Raw genomic sequence first — 16737 nt, 5'->3', positions numbered from 1 at the left:
AAGACATAATGACTGAAACTTTTTCTAAATATCAAATTTGGAAAACACGAGTCAATGAAAAACATGTTGGAAGACATGAATCTACACATCCAAAAAGTTCAACAGACTCCAAATAGGATAAACTCAAAGATATTCATACTGAATACATTATGATGAAACTGTCAAAAACAGAATCTTCAGAGCAGGAAGTGACAAGTGACTGTGACATATGAAGAATCCTCAATAAAATTAACTGCCAATTTTTCATCTGAAGCTATGAAGGTCAGAAGGCAATTAATTGACATTTATGGGGACATTACATATACCTTAGAGAAATAAAAAATGATTAAAAGAGAATACCATGAATCATATGCCAATAAATTAGATGACTTAAATGAAACAAATTCCTAGAAACATATAACCTATTAAGACAGGATCATGAAGAAATAAAAAATCTGAAGAGACTTACAACAAGTAAAAAGATTGAACTAGTAACAAAAACTTCCAACAAAGTAAAATCCAGGACCAGATGGCTTCACTGGTGAATTGTACCAAGCCGTTAAAAAAGAATTAGCACCAATCTTAAAATAGAAGCAGAGAGAACACTTTCTTACTCATCCTATGGTGCCAGAAATACCATGATTCCAAATCCAGATAAAAGCATTCAGAGAAAGAAATATAAGACCAATATCTTATATTAATATAGATACAATGTTCTTCCATAAAATACTAGCACACCAAACCCAACAGAATATTTAAGAAGATTATACACTATGCCCAAGTGGAATTTACCCTCAGATGCAGGGTGGTTTCACATAAAATCAATCAACCTAATATACCAATGAATAGAATGAAAAGAAAAAAAAAAACAGAGCCATCTCTGATACAGAGAATGTATTTGACAAGATCTAGTGCCCTTTTGTGATAAATACACTCAGAAAACTAGCAATAGAAGGGAACTTTGTTAATATGAGAAAGGGCATAAATTAATATCCCATAGCAAATATCATATTCAATGATGAAAAACTGAATGCTTTCCTCTTAAGATGAGGAACAAGGCAAGAATATCACCACTGCTATTCAACACTGTCCTGCAGTTTCTAGTCGGTGCAATTAAACAAATAAATAAATTAATTCACATTGGAAAGGACGAAGTAAAACAATCTTTCTTCACAGACATGATCCTATATATGGAAAATTTCAAAGAATCTAGAAGAATTGGTTAAGATTCTATAAACCAGCAGTAAATAATTTGAAGAGGAAATTTAGAGAACATTGCATTTACAGAATCATCTAAATGAATAAACTATCTAGTGGTGAATTTAGCCAAGGAAATACAAGACTTGAATTTTTAAAACTGTAAAAACTCATTGGAAGAAATTCAATGAGACCTGATAAAATGGATGGACATTTTCTGTTCATGGACTGAGAGATTAATAAAACCTCTATCAAAATTCTTTTTTTTTTTGGGCAGAAACGAGAAAGCTGATTCTCAATTCCATGTGGAACTACTATGATCCCTGAATAGATAAACAAATGTGAAAAAGAAAAAATTTGGAGAACTCACATTTCCCAATTCGAAAACTTGTCTTAAAGATGTGATAATCAATAGAGTATAGTGCTGGCATGAGGAGGGAAATATATACCAATGAAATAGAATTGAGCATCAAGAAATAAATGCATACATTTTATGGTTACTTTTTTTTTTTTTACAATATTGCCAGGCAACTCAAAAGGGGAAAGCATACTCTCTTTAACAAATGGACTTTCACATGCAAAAGAATGAACTTGGGACCCTGCTTCTCACCATACCTAAAATATAACTAAAAATGGATTAATAATCTTTAAGAGCTAAACATGAAACTCATGGAAAAAACACAAAGTCTTTATGACCTTAGATTTCACAATGGATTCTTGAATATGACACAAAAAGCTTTGAGTAACAAGAAAAAAAATGAATTGGACTTCATCGAAATTAAGAGCTTTTGTATATCAAAGACTATTATCAAGGATATGAACAAAAACTCATGGAAAGAAAATATTTTGAAATTATACATATTATAAGGAGCACCTAGTTAAAAATGAGCAATGTCTGAATAGACATTTCTCCAAAGAAGATACATATATATCCAGTAAGCACATGAAATGATGTTCAATGTCCTTAACCACTAGGAAAATGCAAATCAAAATCACAGTGATATATCACTTCACACCTACTAGGGTGGTCATAAGTTTTTTTTAAGAAATGAAAAATAAGAGTGAGTGAGGATTAGCAAATTTAGAATCCTTCTACATTGCTGATGTGAGTGTAAAATGGTACAACTGCAGTGGGAAATAGTTCATTGGTTCCTCAATAAATCAAACCCAGAATTATCACGTGTGCAATTCCTTCCCTATGTTGATACTCAATAGGATTAAAAAGAGGAACTCAAACTGGTCTGTATGCCAATGCTTATTGCAGCATTATTTACAATCTTTATAACGGAAGCAACCCAACTGTCCATCCGTGTATTAATGGATAAGTAAACTGCAGTATATGCATACAATGAACTGTTTTTTTTTTTTTACTGGTTGTTTTTAGTTATACATGCTTACAATAAACTATTATTCAGTCCTAAAAAGGATAAGAATATACACTGCAGCATGGGTGAACTTGAAAAACACACCCATGTGAAATATGCCAGGCACAAGAAGACATACATTGTCTGATTTAACTTACATACAATATCAAGAATAGACAAATATATTGACAGAGAGATTAGATTAGACATTAATGGAGTTGGGGACAATAAATAGGTAATGGAATTTATTGTTAAATGGTTAAAAAGATTTTTTTGAATGAATTAAGAAAATGAGGCATATATACACCATGAAATTTTACTCAGCCATAAAGGAGAATGAAATTATGGCATTTGCCTGTAAATGGATGGAACTGGAAAACATCACACCCAGTGAAATAAGCCAGACTCAGAAAGTCAAGGGTTTAATGTTTTCTCTCATATGTGGAAGCTCGATCCCAGAAAAGGAAATAAAAGGGGTTTGTGGGGGCTGGATCTCATGAAAATAGAGGGAAGATCAATGCAGAAAAGGGAGGAAATGTGGAATGAAATTATATCATGTACATATATAAAAATGCCGTGGAGAATTCCACCTTTAATTATATCTATAAACCACCAAGTAAAAATAAATAAAATGAAGATCAGTGGAGTAGAGGAAGGGAAATAGGGGGAGGGAGGAGGATGTAAAGAGGAAGCACTGGGGACTGAAATGAACAAATTAAATTCCATGCATGTATGATTATCGTCAGAATGAAACCCACTATTATGTATAACTACAATGCACTAATAAAAACAAAACAGAAAGTGTTTGGGGTTGTGGAGGTTTTTACTAATATTTAGTGGTAGTTGTATAACATGGTGAATGTAATTAATGTCACTGAATTGTACATTGAAAGTGGCTAAATGGCAAATTATTATCACATGTATTTTATCACCAGTAAAAAAAAGAAAGAAGAACCAGGTATCTGTTGAACTTCTGTTAGCATATTTTTAAAACTAATGAATTTATACTCCTGCTTAAATCTTTTCACTGATTCTCCATTGCATACCAAATCAGTATAAGATCCACTCCCCTTTGCAACCTTATCTCATGCCATCTTCTGTTCTGCCCATCATATCCTAGCCATGCTTCTCTTCTGTTAGCCCCTTGAACATACCAGGGCCTTTTCCTGTGCCTCTACTCAGAGCAGTCTTCATTCCCTTTTTGATAACATTGTATCTTCTTAATTCTGTATTTTGATAATATTGTATCTTTTAAAAACTGTTTTATTAGTTAGCTCTTGTTATACAACAAAACATCGAAATCCTGGGGCTAACACAATAAGCTCACAATTCAGCTAGAAGATTGAGGTAAGGCCTGGGCTTGGTTGATCCCCTCTAGATTTGCTTATATCCCTAAGGTGGATTGATAGAGTTGGCTGAGGGCTGACTTACCCAGGGTAGTTTCAGTCACATGGTGGTTGACTGTGTGCAGGGGCAATGTCTGGATCATATGTCCATCATTATCCTGCAGATTACCTTGGGCTTGCTCCCATGGGACTTGGCAGTGTTTCAGGGGAGTAGGAGTAGATGTCTGCAAGGATCCCCCCATATTTTTTTTTATCAGTGTCTTGTAAACTATCCATAATAGTGGAATTCATTGTTGCCTACAAGCCTCTTGAGGCTTGGACTTGAAACTGGCACACAATCACTTCTGCCAAAGCAAGTCACATGATCAGCCTGAGATTCAGAGGTAGAGAAACAGACTCCTCTTGATGTGAGGTTCTACAAAGTCAGTTCAAAGTGTGTGGATACAGGGAATTTCAATCTGTTTGCAATTTTTTTGATCACATACTTTCTCATTGAGATATCTCCATTTTCTTCACCACACTTGCTACATTTCCAAAGTATAGGCATGACTGGCCTCATGGACAATTGATCTACCTGTGCAACCCCATGGTGTGCTGCCCTTAGTAAGGCTCTATGATTGTTTTAATGCCCTGTTGTGGCCATCTTCACATTTTTAGTTATTTTGCAAAAGAAATACTACAAATTATGTAACTATTCCTGAGCATAGTTATAGGGGTAATTACTTGTTTATTATTGCTCTTTGTTTTCAGATTTGTAAGCTTTACCAGAGTTAGAGCTGTTTCTTTCTTATTCAGCAAGTGCTTAGAATAATACTAGGTATATAACTGGCTGACAGTGTACAGATGCTCTTTGAATTCCATAAGGCTGGGACCCCAAAATCCCATTGTAAATTGAAAATATCTTAAGTTGAAAATGCATTTAATACACCTAATCTATCAAAGATCATCGCAATGTAGTACACGGTAGACTATTAGTTGTTTCTTCTCATGATTGCATGGCTGCCAGGGAGCTGCCAGGATCATAAACAATTATTGTCAACCTAAAATGAATGGCAGAGAGACCAGCTCTCTGAAGTAAAGATTTTATTCATGAATGACAGGAGATTGCAGGCTGGGATGTGCATGCCAGAGCCGACCATGTGCATATCTAGGAAAGCAAAAGAAAGCAAGAGTTTTCTGAAGGTGATATGAAGAAGGTTACATAAATTATTTTGAAACAATTATCTTTGACTGTAAGGATGAATTATAAGGGCGGTGTCAGCCCAAGGCTGAATGTTTCTGGGTACCTGTCCTTGTAGAACTATTTTTGTGTGGACAAGGTTGTGCTCTTGACAGCTTTTTGCCATAGTTCTTGTTCTCAGGCCAGTATGCTGAGGACCCACCCCCATGGCCTCCTGACTTAATTCTGCTAGACATTGACATAAGTCAGTCTATTTTGATTCTCACAACTTTCAAAGTAGTTGAAATAATCCAGGATAAGATCAAAATTCAAAACAGTATGGTTTCTAGTGAATGCATTCGTACTATACGAAGTTGAAAAATTTTAAGTCGAACCGTTGTAAACCAGGGACCTTCTGTACTCTTAAAATGAATGAAACAAGCCACACATCAGTCATCTAATTTGTAGAGTGGCAAAGACATCTTTCATAGAAGTAATGCAGATTATGTAAGAATGTGTATTAAAAGCACCTGGCACATGAGTTGATTTTCAGCACACAGTCCCCCTTTTTTTCCTTTATGAATTTTATGCTCCTTCTATGCTTAACAATATATTGTGGAAAGAATAGGTACTTTTTCTGCCATTTAGGGACTTCTGCTTTGGTTGGGAGAATGTGATTAAGAGAGAGAACAGTTAGTCCTATCAACTATTGCAGTTCAGTGAGTGTGATTCTCTATAAAATATGAGGAGTCTTGTGATTAGGAGCCCATATACTCAATACAGGTAGAGTTTTGACAGTTATTTTGCTGTAGAAATGGATGTGGAAGAGAGAACCAATAATTATTGAAATGCTTCCTAAGTTCCAGACTTTCTGGCCCTACATATATGATCTAAGTTAATTACTTTTCACCTTCAGAGAATTCTAATAAGATAGAGGTTGTTGTCCCCCATTGTATAGGTTAGTCAGTGGAACTCAGATTAAGGGACTTGCTAACCTCACAGTCTGTAAGTGATAGGAATGGAATTTGAGTCCAGTGACCTGCAGTGAGCCTAGGCCTTCTGAATTTCAAAGCCATTGATCATTCATCCAACAAATATTTAGTAAGGCCTCACCACATGTTACCATAGATTCCACTGTGTTCATTAGGGAGACTTTTCACTTAACCTATGCCTTGTGGCATGGAGGAGGTCAGACCTATGGTCTTTTCCTGGGTTTCCAGGCCAAAGGAATAGGTGGCACCCGAAGCACCCGAAGGGCATGGCCATTCCTCCCAGCTCAGCTTCCTAGGGAGCAATGTGGTTCTCCTTGCTTCCTAGTAGGAGTGGCCTGGTTGAACAGCTTTTCAGAAGGGTGCTCATGGGGCAGCTTTTAAAATTCACCTCCTCCTCAGAATCTTGGAAGCCAGCCAGTGCTGCTGGCCATCTGGTGAGGTGAGATCATTGGGTAGGGGAAATACATAAGGGTCTCATTGTAGAAATTACCTCTTGATTAATTCAATGCTGCAAAAATCTCCCTGAAAAAGAGGCAGCCATTCCTCAGGAGGGTGTCAGCACATCTTTGAGCTTTTCTTATTTATCCTATACAAGCTGCCTCCTGGATCCAAGAACCACACCTGCTTTATTTCTCTAGAACTAAAAATGCTTGTCATGTGTTTTTTTTTTTATTTTTTCAGGTTAAAATAATATTATTCTCCCTTTTAAAATATTAGTATGTCACTTCACAAGCAAAACAGAAGCAAAGACTCCTCACTTGTCAAACCTCATTTCCAAACACTGGTGGATCCTTATGGATAGTGCAATAAAAAAAGAGTTGCTGGTTAGAGAGAGCCGGTGGAGTCACTTGAATGGTTCCTGGCACAGAAGCCCTCAACATGAGATAACTCCTGTGTCACAAACAGAACACAAGCTGGGGATTTCTTCACTTTAGCACAGCATCCATTGGAGAAAAGGGCTGGCCAGTAGCGATAGGCTTATCTGGATCTTCTGATTGTCTTTGATCCTCACTATCAGGATGGTTGGCTACCCATCAATTTCCCTTTGATGCGTTCTAAGCTGATTATGCTGTGACTATTTCAGAGGGTAAAAATAAAATGAATGAGCCCCAGTGAACTGCAGAGAGTTCCTGGAGGCTTCCAGGGATTGAGTGTTCTGACAGTTTCTAAGAAATTGAGGTCACAGGGAGAATTCTCATCCAAAGCCTTTCACTCAGGCCACGGTTCACCCTGTGTCTGAGTCTTTCTCTGTGTCTGGTGAATTTGAGTGTGAAACCTTTCCCTTACCTGGACATTGCCTCCTTTGGAGTTGCCTCCTTTGACAGCTGAGCTGTCACTGGGAAGTAAAATTGATTACAATTTTTTTTTTTTTAATGCCACAGCTGTTGTTTTTTACCTCAGCTGCTTCCCATAATTCCACAGATGGTAAACATATGTTTATAGGCGCATAGAAGTAGCAGCTATCTTGGATGCCTGCAATCTTTAATTCTTATTTTTCCTTTCATGCAGAAAGTTAAAGTCGCAGAACTGAAAAATCATATACATTTGTAGATTAATATTTCTGTGCATTAAGACTTTGGAAGCAGCAGGATAGCTAATGATATGCTAATGAGCTGACAGTTTTTATTGATCATAATGAAAGCCGACAAGTGTCTTTCTTGGCTTTTATGCAAGCTGGAATATTTTATTAACTGTCTTTAGGGCAGAAATATATGATGGGTTGCACTTTGAAAATCCTCCTTGTGAGTTTCCCAAGTCTTACTTTTTGTCAGCCTGTTGCCAGAGCTTGAGTCTCTGGCAGTTTATAAACAGAACACATCTTCATCCATCTATTTACATGCCTGGCAGGAAACCCTCCCGCCCCTTTTTCTTTCCCTTTCAAAGCAATTTGTTTCAGTGTTTTAGCATACAAAAAAATGGAACCATTTTCTTCAATGTAAACAGAGATCTGCAGGGAAATAAGAGCCTTAAAAAAGAATTAGCATTTGTTTGGTGGTAAAGGGGATTTCATTTGTATCAGAAAGCTCCGAGTGTTTAGGAGGGCATGCCTAATCTTAGTTATTCCATACATAAAAGGGTCCTAATGGTATAATTTTCTAATTTTTTATTGCACCTTCCTATATTTCTTACAGCAAAATGAAAAATGTTCTAGGAATAATGGGCATTAGTTCCTTGAACATTAAAAATCCATAATGTACAATCTATTTGGTGCAAATTCTATTTTGGTGCTGACTGCAGAAGGTATAGGGTGACAATAGGTGGATTAAAAATACAAAGAAAAAACAATCAAATTTCCCCCCATCTATCAGTACTAATGTTATGCTCAAGTTTGGGACCCCCAAAAGACCACCAGAGACCGAGATCGTTGTAAGCAGCAAAGAGGCCTTTATTTCGAGCTAGCTCAGTCCTCCGCGCACACAGCAACTAGTGACGCTGAGAGGCCCCGAGCCCAGGGTTTGCAGCAGTTTTATACACTCTTTGGGGAAGGCAGGGACTTCACATAAATCATAGCATCTCTTAGCAAGTCATCACACACCGTGGGAAAATAATGAAACAACTCTAAAACATAATTAGTACATTCATTGGCGGGAACAAGTTGGGTAGGAGTGATTGGTTAGTACAAGAGGGGAATTCCTTTGAACTGATTGGTTTAAGCCACCAGGGGAGTACATGCTGAACTATATGGTTTCCCAACATGTTAACAACAACCATAAAACTACTGGGAAGGTCATCTGGCATCTGAAGTATTTTCCCTGTCTCATGCTGATTGGTGGTTGCTAGGGGGTTGCTATGGGTCCTCACCTAGCCTAACTGAGTCAGGGACACCTGACACTGAAGATCTCTCCTGTTATTTGTAGATAAACAACTCAGCAGGGTGAGTATGTGCCTAGGAGTGCTCTGTGGGTTTTTCCAAGGAAAAGAGTCACGCCCCACTTCCTTGGACAGACTTTGCTCTGAACTAGAGGCTGGTTTCTCACTAACTGTAAAAGCTTATTAATTTGGACTCTATACCTTAGGGATTTATTAAGATTTTCAGATCTGCTGAGGTTTAGCATTTGCACAAACAATGAGAAATAGATTGCTCCCCAAATTAATCTGTAAATAAGATTGCAGGGGGAATATTGGGCTACCTAAAGCCACCTCTGTTTTCCAACCCTGAAAAACTATTTTGGCAAACAACGTCTAATGTGTCTAATGCAAATACTTTGTTATAGTTTGTTTGATTAGTATCTATTATAACAATAAAGATAAAGCCTCATTTTGATAAGAGGTCCTTACCTCTTTTTTTTATAACTTTTATTGTTGGTTGTTCAAAACATTACATAGTTCTTGATATATCATATTTCACATTTTGATTCAAGTGGGTTATGAACTCCCATTTTTACCCCGTAGGTCCTTACCTCTTTGTAGCATTATCTTATTAGCACATTAGCCATGGGCCTCCCTTGAATTGTGTTTTTTTTACCTATAGCTTATGAGAGTGAACTGGTTTTGCAACACGTGGACATATAGTGTATGTTTTAGAATTAAGATGTCCTATAGGAAAGCTACTTGAAGTCTTAGATACTTAAGTGTCTCATAGGTCAAATGACCCGATGCCTTGGTCCTAGGTCAATAGTTCTCATTGAAGGTTCAAAATCAACTCAGAATCTTTTCCAAAATAACAATAGACTATCCTTTCCTAATCTGTCTGAAAATTTTGATATTTTTAGGTTAAAAACTAATTTTGATACTTTTCGGTTAAAAACTAATGCCCTATGTGACCCTACCAGCTCTCAAAATTACGTGGTGAAATATAGTATAATTCATACTTTTCTAGAATTTGATGCTTTTAAAATATTTTACAGTGCCTATGATTTGAAATCTACCACAATGGAAACAGCAGGGGATACTGAGATGAAAGTATATGATCTTTTGTCCTGATGGTATTTATAATCTAGTAATTCCATTGATTTCTATTCAGTTTCAAGTCAGTGAGATTTTTACTTTGTTCATATGTAGGCTTGGGATGATATTTTAAATGCTATGAACTTTTAGGAAATAAATCCTGTTGCTCTAAAAGAAGCCAAGGGTCCACAATAAAGCAGGGTTTTATTTTTTTTATCAGAGTCATCAGGGACAGCTTTTGAAAATACAGGAAAAATGCAGATTCCTAAGCCCACATCAACCTTACTGAAATAGATTCTTTGGGGACTGGGCCAGGGATGTGAATGTTAAACAAATGCTCATGTATTTAGGAACACAAGGAACTTGAAGCTTGAGTAACATTGACAAGACAAATAAGAAATAAAACATTGGTCTGAAAAAATGAGATAAAACAAAGTCAGCTGACATAAACCTAGCTAATTTGCAATTTCAGTTACGTATAGATACATTTCAGGTTAAATGTGGAGAAATAATAGACATTCTACTTATTTCATCTCCTCTGGGAGAAGTTACAGTGCTGGAAGGCACGTTTTCATCTATGGAAGCCTTCATAGATAGGTTTTTGGAGAACTAAGTCCCATTGAGCTACTTTGTAGCTTGTAGTTTCATGCTCTGCAAAGCTCCTTTTTGCAGTTTAGCAAGTGTTTCTTCATTGACAAGTGTCCTGTTGCTAAATGATCCACATAGCAATTCAGAGCAAGACATTCTGGTTTTTATGCTGAGGAACTCGCTGAAATGCACACATATGCATGTAGTCTCATGCATACGCATACACTCAGACTTCTTGGGGTTCCAGTTGATATTTGTTTTCTATCACCACCTTTCTTTTAACCCACCTTCAAATTCCATCCATTCACTATCAAATTAACATTCTTATCTTGATTTATCTGGCAAGAACAAGTTTTCATGCCAGTATGTGGGCTGACCTTTCTGACCTTTGTTCAGAAAAAATACCAAGTGCTTTGAGCTTTTGTGTTAATGAGCATTGGGAAGCTGTCAGCTTTTATTTCTGTTTTTGTTCAAGTCAACATCATTGACCTTCACCTAATGGTCTAAGCTTACACAGTTGTGCCAGAGATTAAAAGTGGAAATACAGAGAAAGAGGAAAGGTAGGGGGAACAATTTGAAATTTATCAAAATTGAAATAAATAGGGTCAAAAAAAAAAGACAAGGAAAATTACTGTGTCCTAGCTTATGCTGCTATTGGATAAATAGGATTGAATATTCTCTTTCAGTGAATTTTCCTTTTTTTTTCTTATTTATTTTTTTGTAGTTGTAGATGGACAGAATACCTTTGTTTGTTTATTTTTATGTGGTGCTAAGGATGGAACCCAGGGCTTCACACATGCTAGGCAAGTGCTCTGCCATTGAGCTCCAGCCCCAGCCCCTTTTTGAAAGGTAATTGATAACATGACTAATGAAATCCAGACTTCTGATTGCCCTTTCCACAGAGGATAAAATAAGAATGAAATAGACAGAAAATAGATGGACCCAGCCCTTTCCTGGTGCAGGTGTTTTTTTACCACTTCTGTATCATCCAGACCAACCAGCTGACCTGGTTTGCCTATGAATCTCTTCACAAGTTTTTAAGCACTGAAATTTCCCATGTCCCAGGAAATCCCTAAGTCCTGGACAGACCAGGATGATTGTTTACTCTGGATTCATCTATGATCAACCTGATTAGACAGATGTTTTCTAATGCGATATTCACTTCTCTATGACGGTCTATTCTGTGATGCAAATCTATAGCTTTGTCTGTCTGGATTGATCATATATAATATGTATACATATATAAACATATAAACTTGAAAGGTAATGAAATCAGAGATCTAAAATGTAATAGTACCAATTTGAATTCCTGTTTAAATGACTCAGAATTTGCTAGGATTGCTAGCTTTTTTTTTTTTTTTTTTTAAATCCAGGACTTCCTTTTTTAGATGAAGTTACATGAGGCTCAGAGAAGATGGCTGACTAATTGCCTGAGTCCACCTGGTGGACTAGGGTCAGATCTAGAACCTGAACCCAGGTCCTCTGAATTTTTCTTCAGTGCCAAATGTGCTTAAAATTGCCCTAACCTCTTGAAGGAGTTAATTTGCTTTGAAAAAAATGAATAGCCCTGTCCTGAGAGCAGCTGATTCACTTGGATTTTGCTCCATGAATTGCTCCCTAGTATACCCTTACAAGAGATTATGAATTAATTTAAGGAGCAGTGGCAGGGACTCCTTCCCCACATGAGGCTACCTCCTCTGGTCATCAAAAACGGTGTATCATCTTGTAAGAGGAAGAGGTTAATAAATGTATATAATTTGGCTGAAGAGGTGCTGTGATCCTGTTATTTCTATTAATATTTTCAATTAATATTTTATCTTGAAATAATAAGCAGAAAATGGCCTTTGCTGATTGCCTTCTGTTTAGAAGATGAGAACATAAATGTTAAATGTTACTCCCTCTGAACGTCTTGCAGCACTATCTTAAGCCTATATTTTATTTATAGATTAAGCTCAATATTCTAAACCAGATTCCACATCTCCCATCTGTTCTATAATCTCTCTTCCATCAAATCAGAAAAAAAAGAAAGACAAAAACCAAATAGACCTAAAAACAGAATCTTAAATTTAACTTGAAAAACCCAAAAGCCAAGTCAATATTTTCATTGACAGATGCTGCCCCTGATGACTCTCTTAAATCGGGGTATTTTTGCAGACTGAGTTACAGTTTTCAAAAGATCACCTTTATCTGACAGATGTTGAACAAATCTAAAGATTTACTAGTAAGGTCTCAATGTTACTCATTCAGTTGAGGAGGGAAGATTGTTACAGAATTTTCCTGATGTTCAGTTTTATTTCTTTGACTAAATGAATCAACAGAATCATTTCAGTCTATTACTTATTTCTTTCCACTCTTAAAGGAAGTCCCGAAAATTAGCAATATTTAATGTCCCAGGATGATTGGGTGCTGAGGAGGATTTTTATTGCACCCATGCCTTCTTAGTCTGGTAGTTTAAAGACACTGATGGGTCCTTGAAGCTGTGATCTCATTGGCATAGTTAGTGGTAACTAACTGTGGCTTTCTCAAAATGAATGTACATCTCAAGATTCTGAGAAGTGGATGATTTGGAGTAGTTTAGTGTGAAAAGGGCAAACTCACTTTTTGAATGTATCAGTCTTGTTCAAAAATAATCTGACCTGTTCCGATGTCAGATCTCACAGGGCCACTTGACCTGGTGACTGTAATTGTGATTGCTCCTTGTCTCTTCTTTTTCAAGGGGATCATTCAAGATGGAAAAATCATCTTTATGCCAAATGGATACATAACACAGTGTCCAAACCTCAATCGCAGTAAGTAACAATGTACAGCGTTTGTGCTTTTAAAAGAACATATAACTTGTTCATAATATCAGAGAAACACATCTGGAAGGGTGGAGAGAAACTGCAGGGCTGACTTCTGAGGTGGTGAGGATAGGGAAAGTGAAATTATTATATATATTGCATAGTTCTTTTGAATTTTTCAAAAGACTGTTTCTTGTTTGCAAAATTAAAATTTGAAGGTAAGAAAAGTATAAACAGTAGATTCTGTATTTGGAAATAAATGCATATTTAATATAATCATACACATACTCACACATATACACACATAGTTGTTATAGAATTATTCTTTGAATTTTTTGACCTGGATGCCAATTTACTTTTTCCTCTTCTATGTCATGGTACATTTTCCAGTCACCTTGCAATAAAGGGTTTAATTTCATTGTAAAATGTCATGTTGCCTTTCTTTTTAATTAACAGCTTTCCCCCACCTCTGTCTTTCCCTCCTTCCCCCCCCCCTCTCATTACATTGAAAAAGAAAAGGCCTGACAGGGTGTGGGTGGTACATACCTGTAATACCAGCAACTTGAGGCAGAGACAGAAGGATCACCAGTTGCAGAGAATAGCCTGGGCAACTTAGTGAGACCCTGTCTCGAAATTTTAAAAAAAGGGGTGGGATTATGGCTCAGTGGATAAAAAGCAATCTAACCCGCCTGGCTGTGCAACCCTGTGTTCAGTACCACACACACACACACACACACACACACACACACACACACACGCACACACACACACAAAAGAATAAGAAAAGAAGGAAAAGATCTAGACCTGAAATCTTCTGTGATTTTACTCAAATTTTAACCAAAACAGCAAAGCAGAAATCCTTCCAAACAACCACTGTTTTAAATTTTTCTTTCTTATGCTAGCAGAAGATAAATATAAATTTTATATTTTCTTTATTGAGCTTGCCCAACCTGCAGTGATTTCTTAAGCCTGGTGCAAGGAATAATGGATTTACAGGAGCTTTTGGCCAAGATGACTGCAAAAGTAGGTATCTAAATTTCACTTGTGATGTTTCATTTCTTTCTGTGTCCTATCTGGAATTTAGAGTGATATGTTATAATGGAAATATTTCTAGCCTTGGCATCTGCAATATGTTACTGCAAAACTGTTTTAGTCTTACTTGAAATAGGACCACCTATAGTAAACATAACCATTCAGGTCTTTGATACTATTAGGCTTTATCAAAATGTTCTTCTTGAAAAATGTTTGGAAGCAAGAGGCAATATGTATCACTGTTGGTTCTCTGAGAGTGGAAAAGGAATTTGCCCATTGGCCATTAAACTACTAGCACTGTGAGATGATATATGGTCAGAGCCACTGCTGCTTATAAGCTAATGTATTTTGGATGTAAGAATAATTGCCAGTAATCACGAGGGGCAAAATAGCTATTGTTAGGAACAGATTACTGTCCCAGGAGGGCATTATATCAAATTTCGATTGTATGATTCCTTTCAGGACTGGTCCTGAGTTAAATAGGGAAGAAGGCAAAGTTTGCCTTTTAGCATCTTTGCTTTTATGATTCTGCATCACTGCTGTTTTCACTCAGCAGGCATTTGTGAGGACTTGCTACTTGCTGGGCGCTGTGTTAGGTGCCAAGAGACAATGATGAACAAGACATGTTCATATTGAGTGGCTGAACCAAACTTGTAAACAATTAGGGGCTTAATATTTATTCATAAAGTGTATATTTATAATGAAAAGCCCTGAGCCTCATAGAGAAAGGCACAGGAAAAAAAAAAAAAGAAAGAAAATGTGGTTAATGCTGCTGTTATGATACCAATCAGTTGTGGACATGAGTTCCGGCCTACGGCTAAGAAAGAATTAGGTTGGGCCTAAGAGACATTATACTCTGCAAAAGGAAGAATTTTAATAACAGTGAAAATGATACATTAATCCCATTCCACCTGCAGCTATGACTGCTCCCTGCCTTCAGCCATAGCATGTGGAAAAAAAATTTGGTGGGTAGGTAAGTGACTGGGAGGTAGGGGCATATTTTGGGACCTTGCATGATACCATTGAAGACAATGTTTCTATTTCAAACTAGAGTTTTTGGCCAACTGAAATCCCCTTTTGTCTGGAAGGGAGAGATGGAATACTTGTGTAAGACAAAAATTGAGACTGAGGCTCGAAACCTAAGGCATTTGCTTTCCACTTCAGAGTGCAGTGGAAATGTGAAACGCAAGCAATTATTTGCCATCCCAGCTTGTGGCATATAGAGGCTTTTATTTCATATTGTCTGGAGCAGCTTGATCTCAATACTGTTAATTATATTTTAGCATGCTATCAAATTTTTGGAACAAGAAACATGCCACTCAGTCTCAGGTGATTGCGGTTCTCCATTCTCCAGCTCTGAGGATGCCCTTTTCTTTCTCATTCTTTACCATTGCAGGGAATGCCATTTTTCTTTTTAGCTATACATTGTCTAGGAGCCACAATGAACTCTATCCTCAAAACATTATTATGTAAAATGGGCATTTGTGAGACAGAAGATATTTAATTGTGAGAAATTGCAAGCAGAAAATGGTTTAATCCACCTTCTAACCTCCTGCTGCCCCCCAGCACTTTGGCAGGCGTAGAAGTCTGCTTCTTCCAAAGTGTGCATAGAATTATAATTCTACAACTGAGTACTTCCATTTTCACTGCATAACTGGAATCTTGAACAGGAGTTGGCCTTTTTTTTTCCTACAGAGGCCAACTAGTAAATTTAGGATTTTTGTAAGCCAAGACATAAAATTGAAGATATTGTGTATGTACTTGTTTTTCTTAAACATAATAATTTATAATAACTTAAAATGTAACCATTGAAAAATGTAAAAAAAAAAAACATTGTTAGCTCACAGAGTGTACAAAAATAAGTGGTAGACCAAATTTATCCCATGGGTCTTTGTCAAGGGTTTATCATCCCTTGATGTATGTGAAGCTGGAAAGTCACTCATGCTGGGTGATATTTATTGAACATTTACTATTTGCTAGTTCCAATGCTTTAACATATGCACTGTCACTTTAATCCTCACAAAAATCCTGTGAGCTAGATTTGATTTATTAGCCTACTGTACAGATTAGAACAAAGAGGTCCAGAAAGGTGAGGTAGTTTCTCCTAAGATAATGGATGACAGAGTTGGGACCTGTGCTCGGGTACTTAGATCCTGAAGGTTGATTCATGACTGAGAAAGTTTATTTTGCAAAACATAGAATGTGAAAGAGAGATTGAAAATATATAGAGGGACTGAGTGGTGGAGGAAAGGAGATAGATGCTACCAGCAAGAAGATGGAGATGTTAGGAAGAAGAAGGAAATAAAAAGAGAGGAAGAGATGAATGCATGTTTGGTCACTTACCAAGCTGAGCTAAAATTCTCAGATGTACCTGTTGGAAGTGAATAGAGCTTATAGTAACCTATGGAGAAA

The 16737-nt window shown here is 36.8% G+C and overlaps 1 protein-coding gene across 3 annotated transcripts in view; it reads left to right on the top strand.

The window, feature by feature from the left end:
• Nell1 (neural EGFL like 1) overlaps positions 1-16737 on the top strand; it is an 802510-nt gene that overhangs the window by 187717 nt on the left and 598056 nt on the right. For all 3 annotated transcript variants that reach the window (XM_078046343.1, XM_005335960.5, XM_005335959.5), the window contains exons 6-7: positions 13230-13302; positions 14234-14316. In XM_078046343.1, the coding sequence (XP_077902469.1) occupies positions 13230-13302; positions 14234-14316 (156 nt within the window). The remainder of the gene's footprint in view (positions 1-13229; positions 13303-14233; positions 14317-16737) is intronic.

The sequence above is a fragment of the Ictidomys tridecemlineatus genome, chromosome 4, assembly GCF_052094955.1.
Source record: "Ictidomys tridecemlineatus isolate mIctTri1 chromosome 4, mIctTri1.hap1, whole genome shotgun sequence".
In the NCBI taxonomy this organism is placed as follows: Eukaryota; Metazoa; Chordata; class Mammalia; order Rodentia; family Sciuridae; genus Ictidomys; species Ictidomys tridecemlineatus.
The sequence above is the reverse complement of the archived record's forward strand: the minus strand, read 5'-3'. Positions and strand labels throughout refer to the sequence as shown.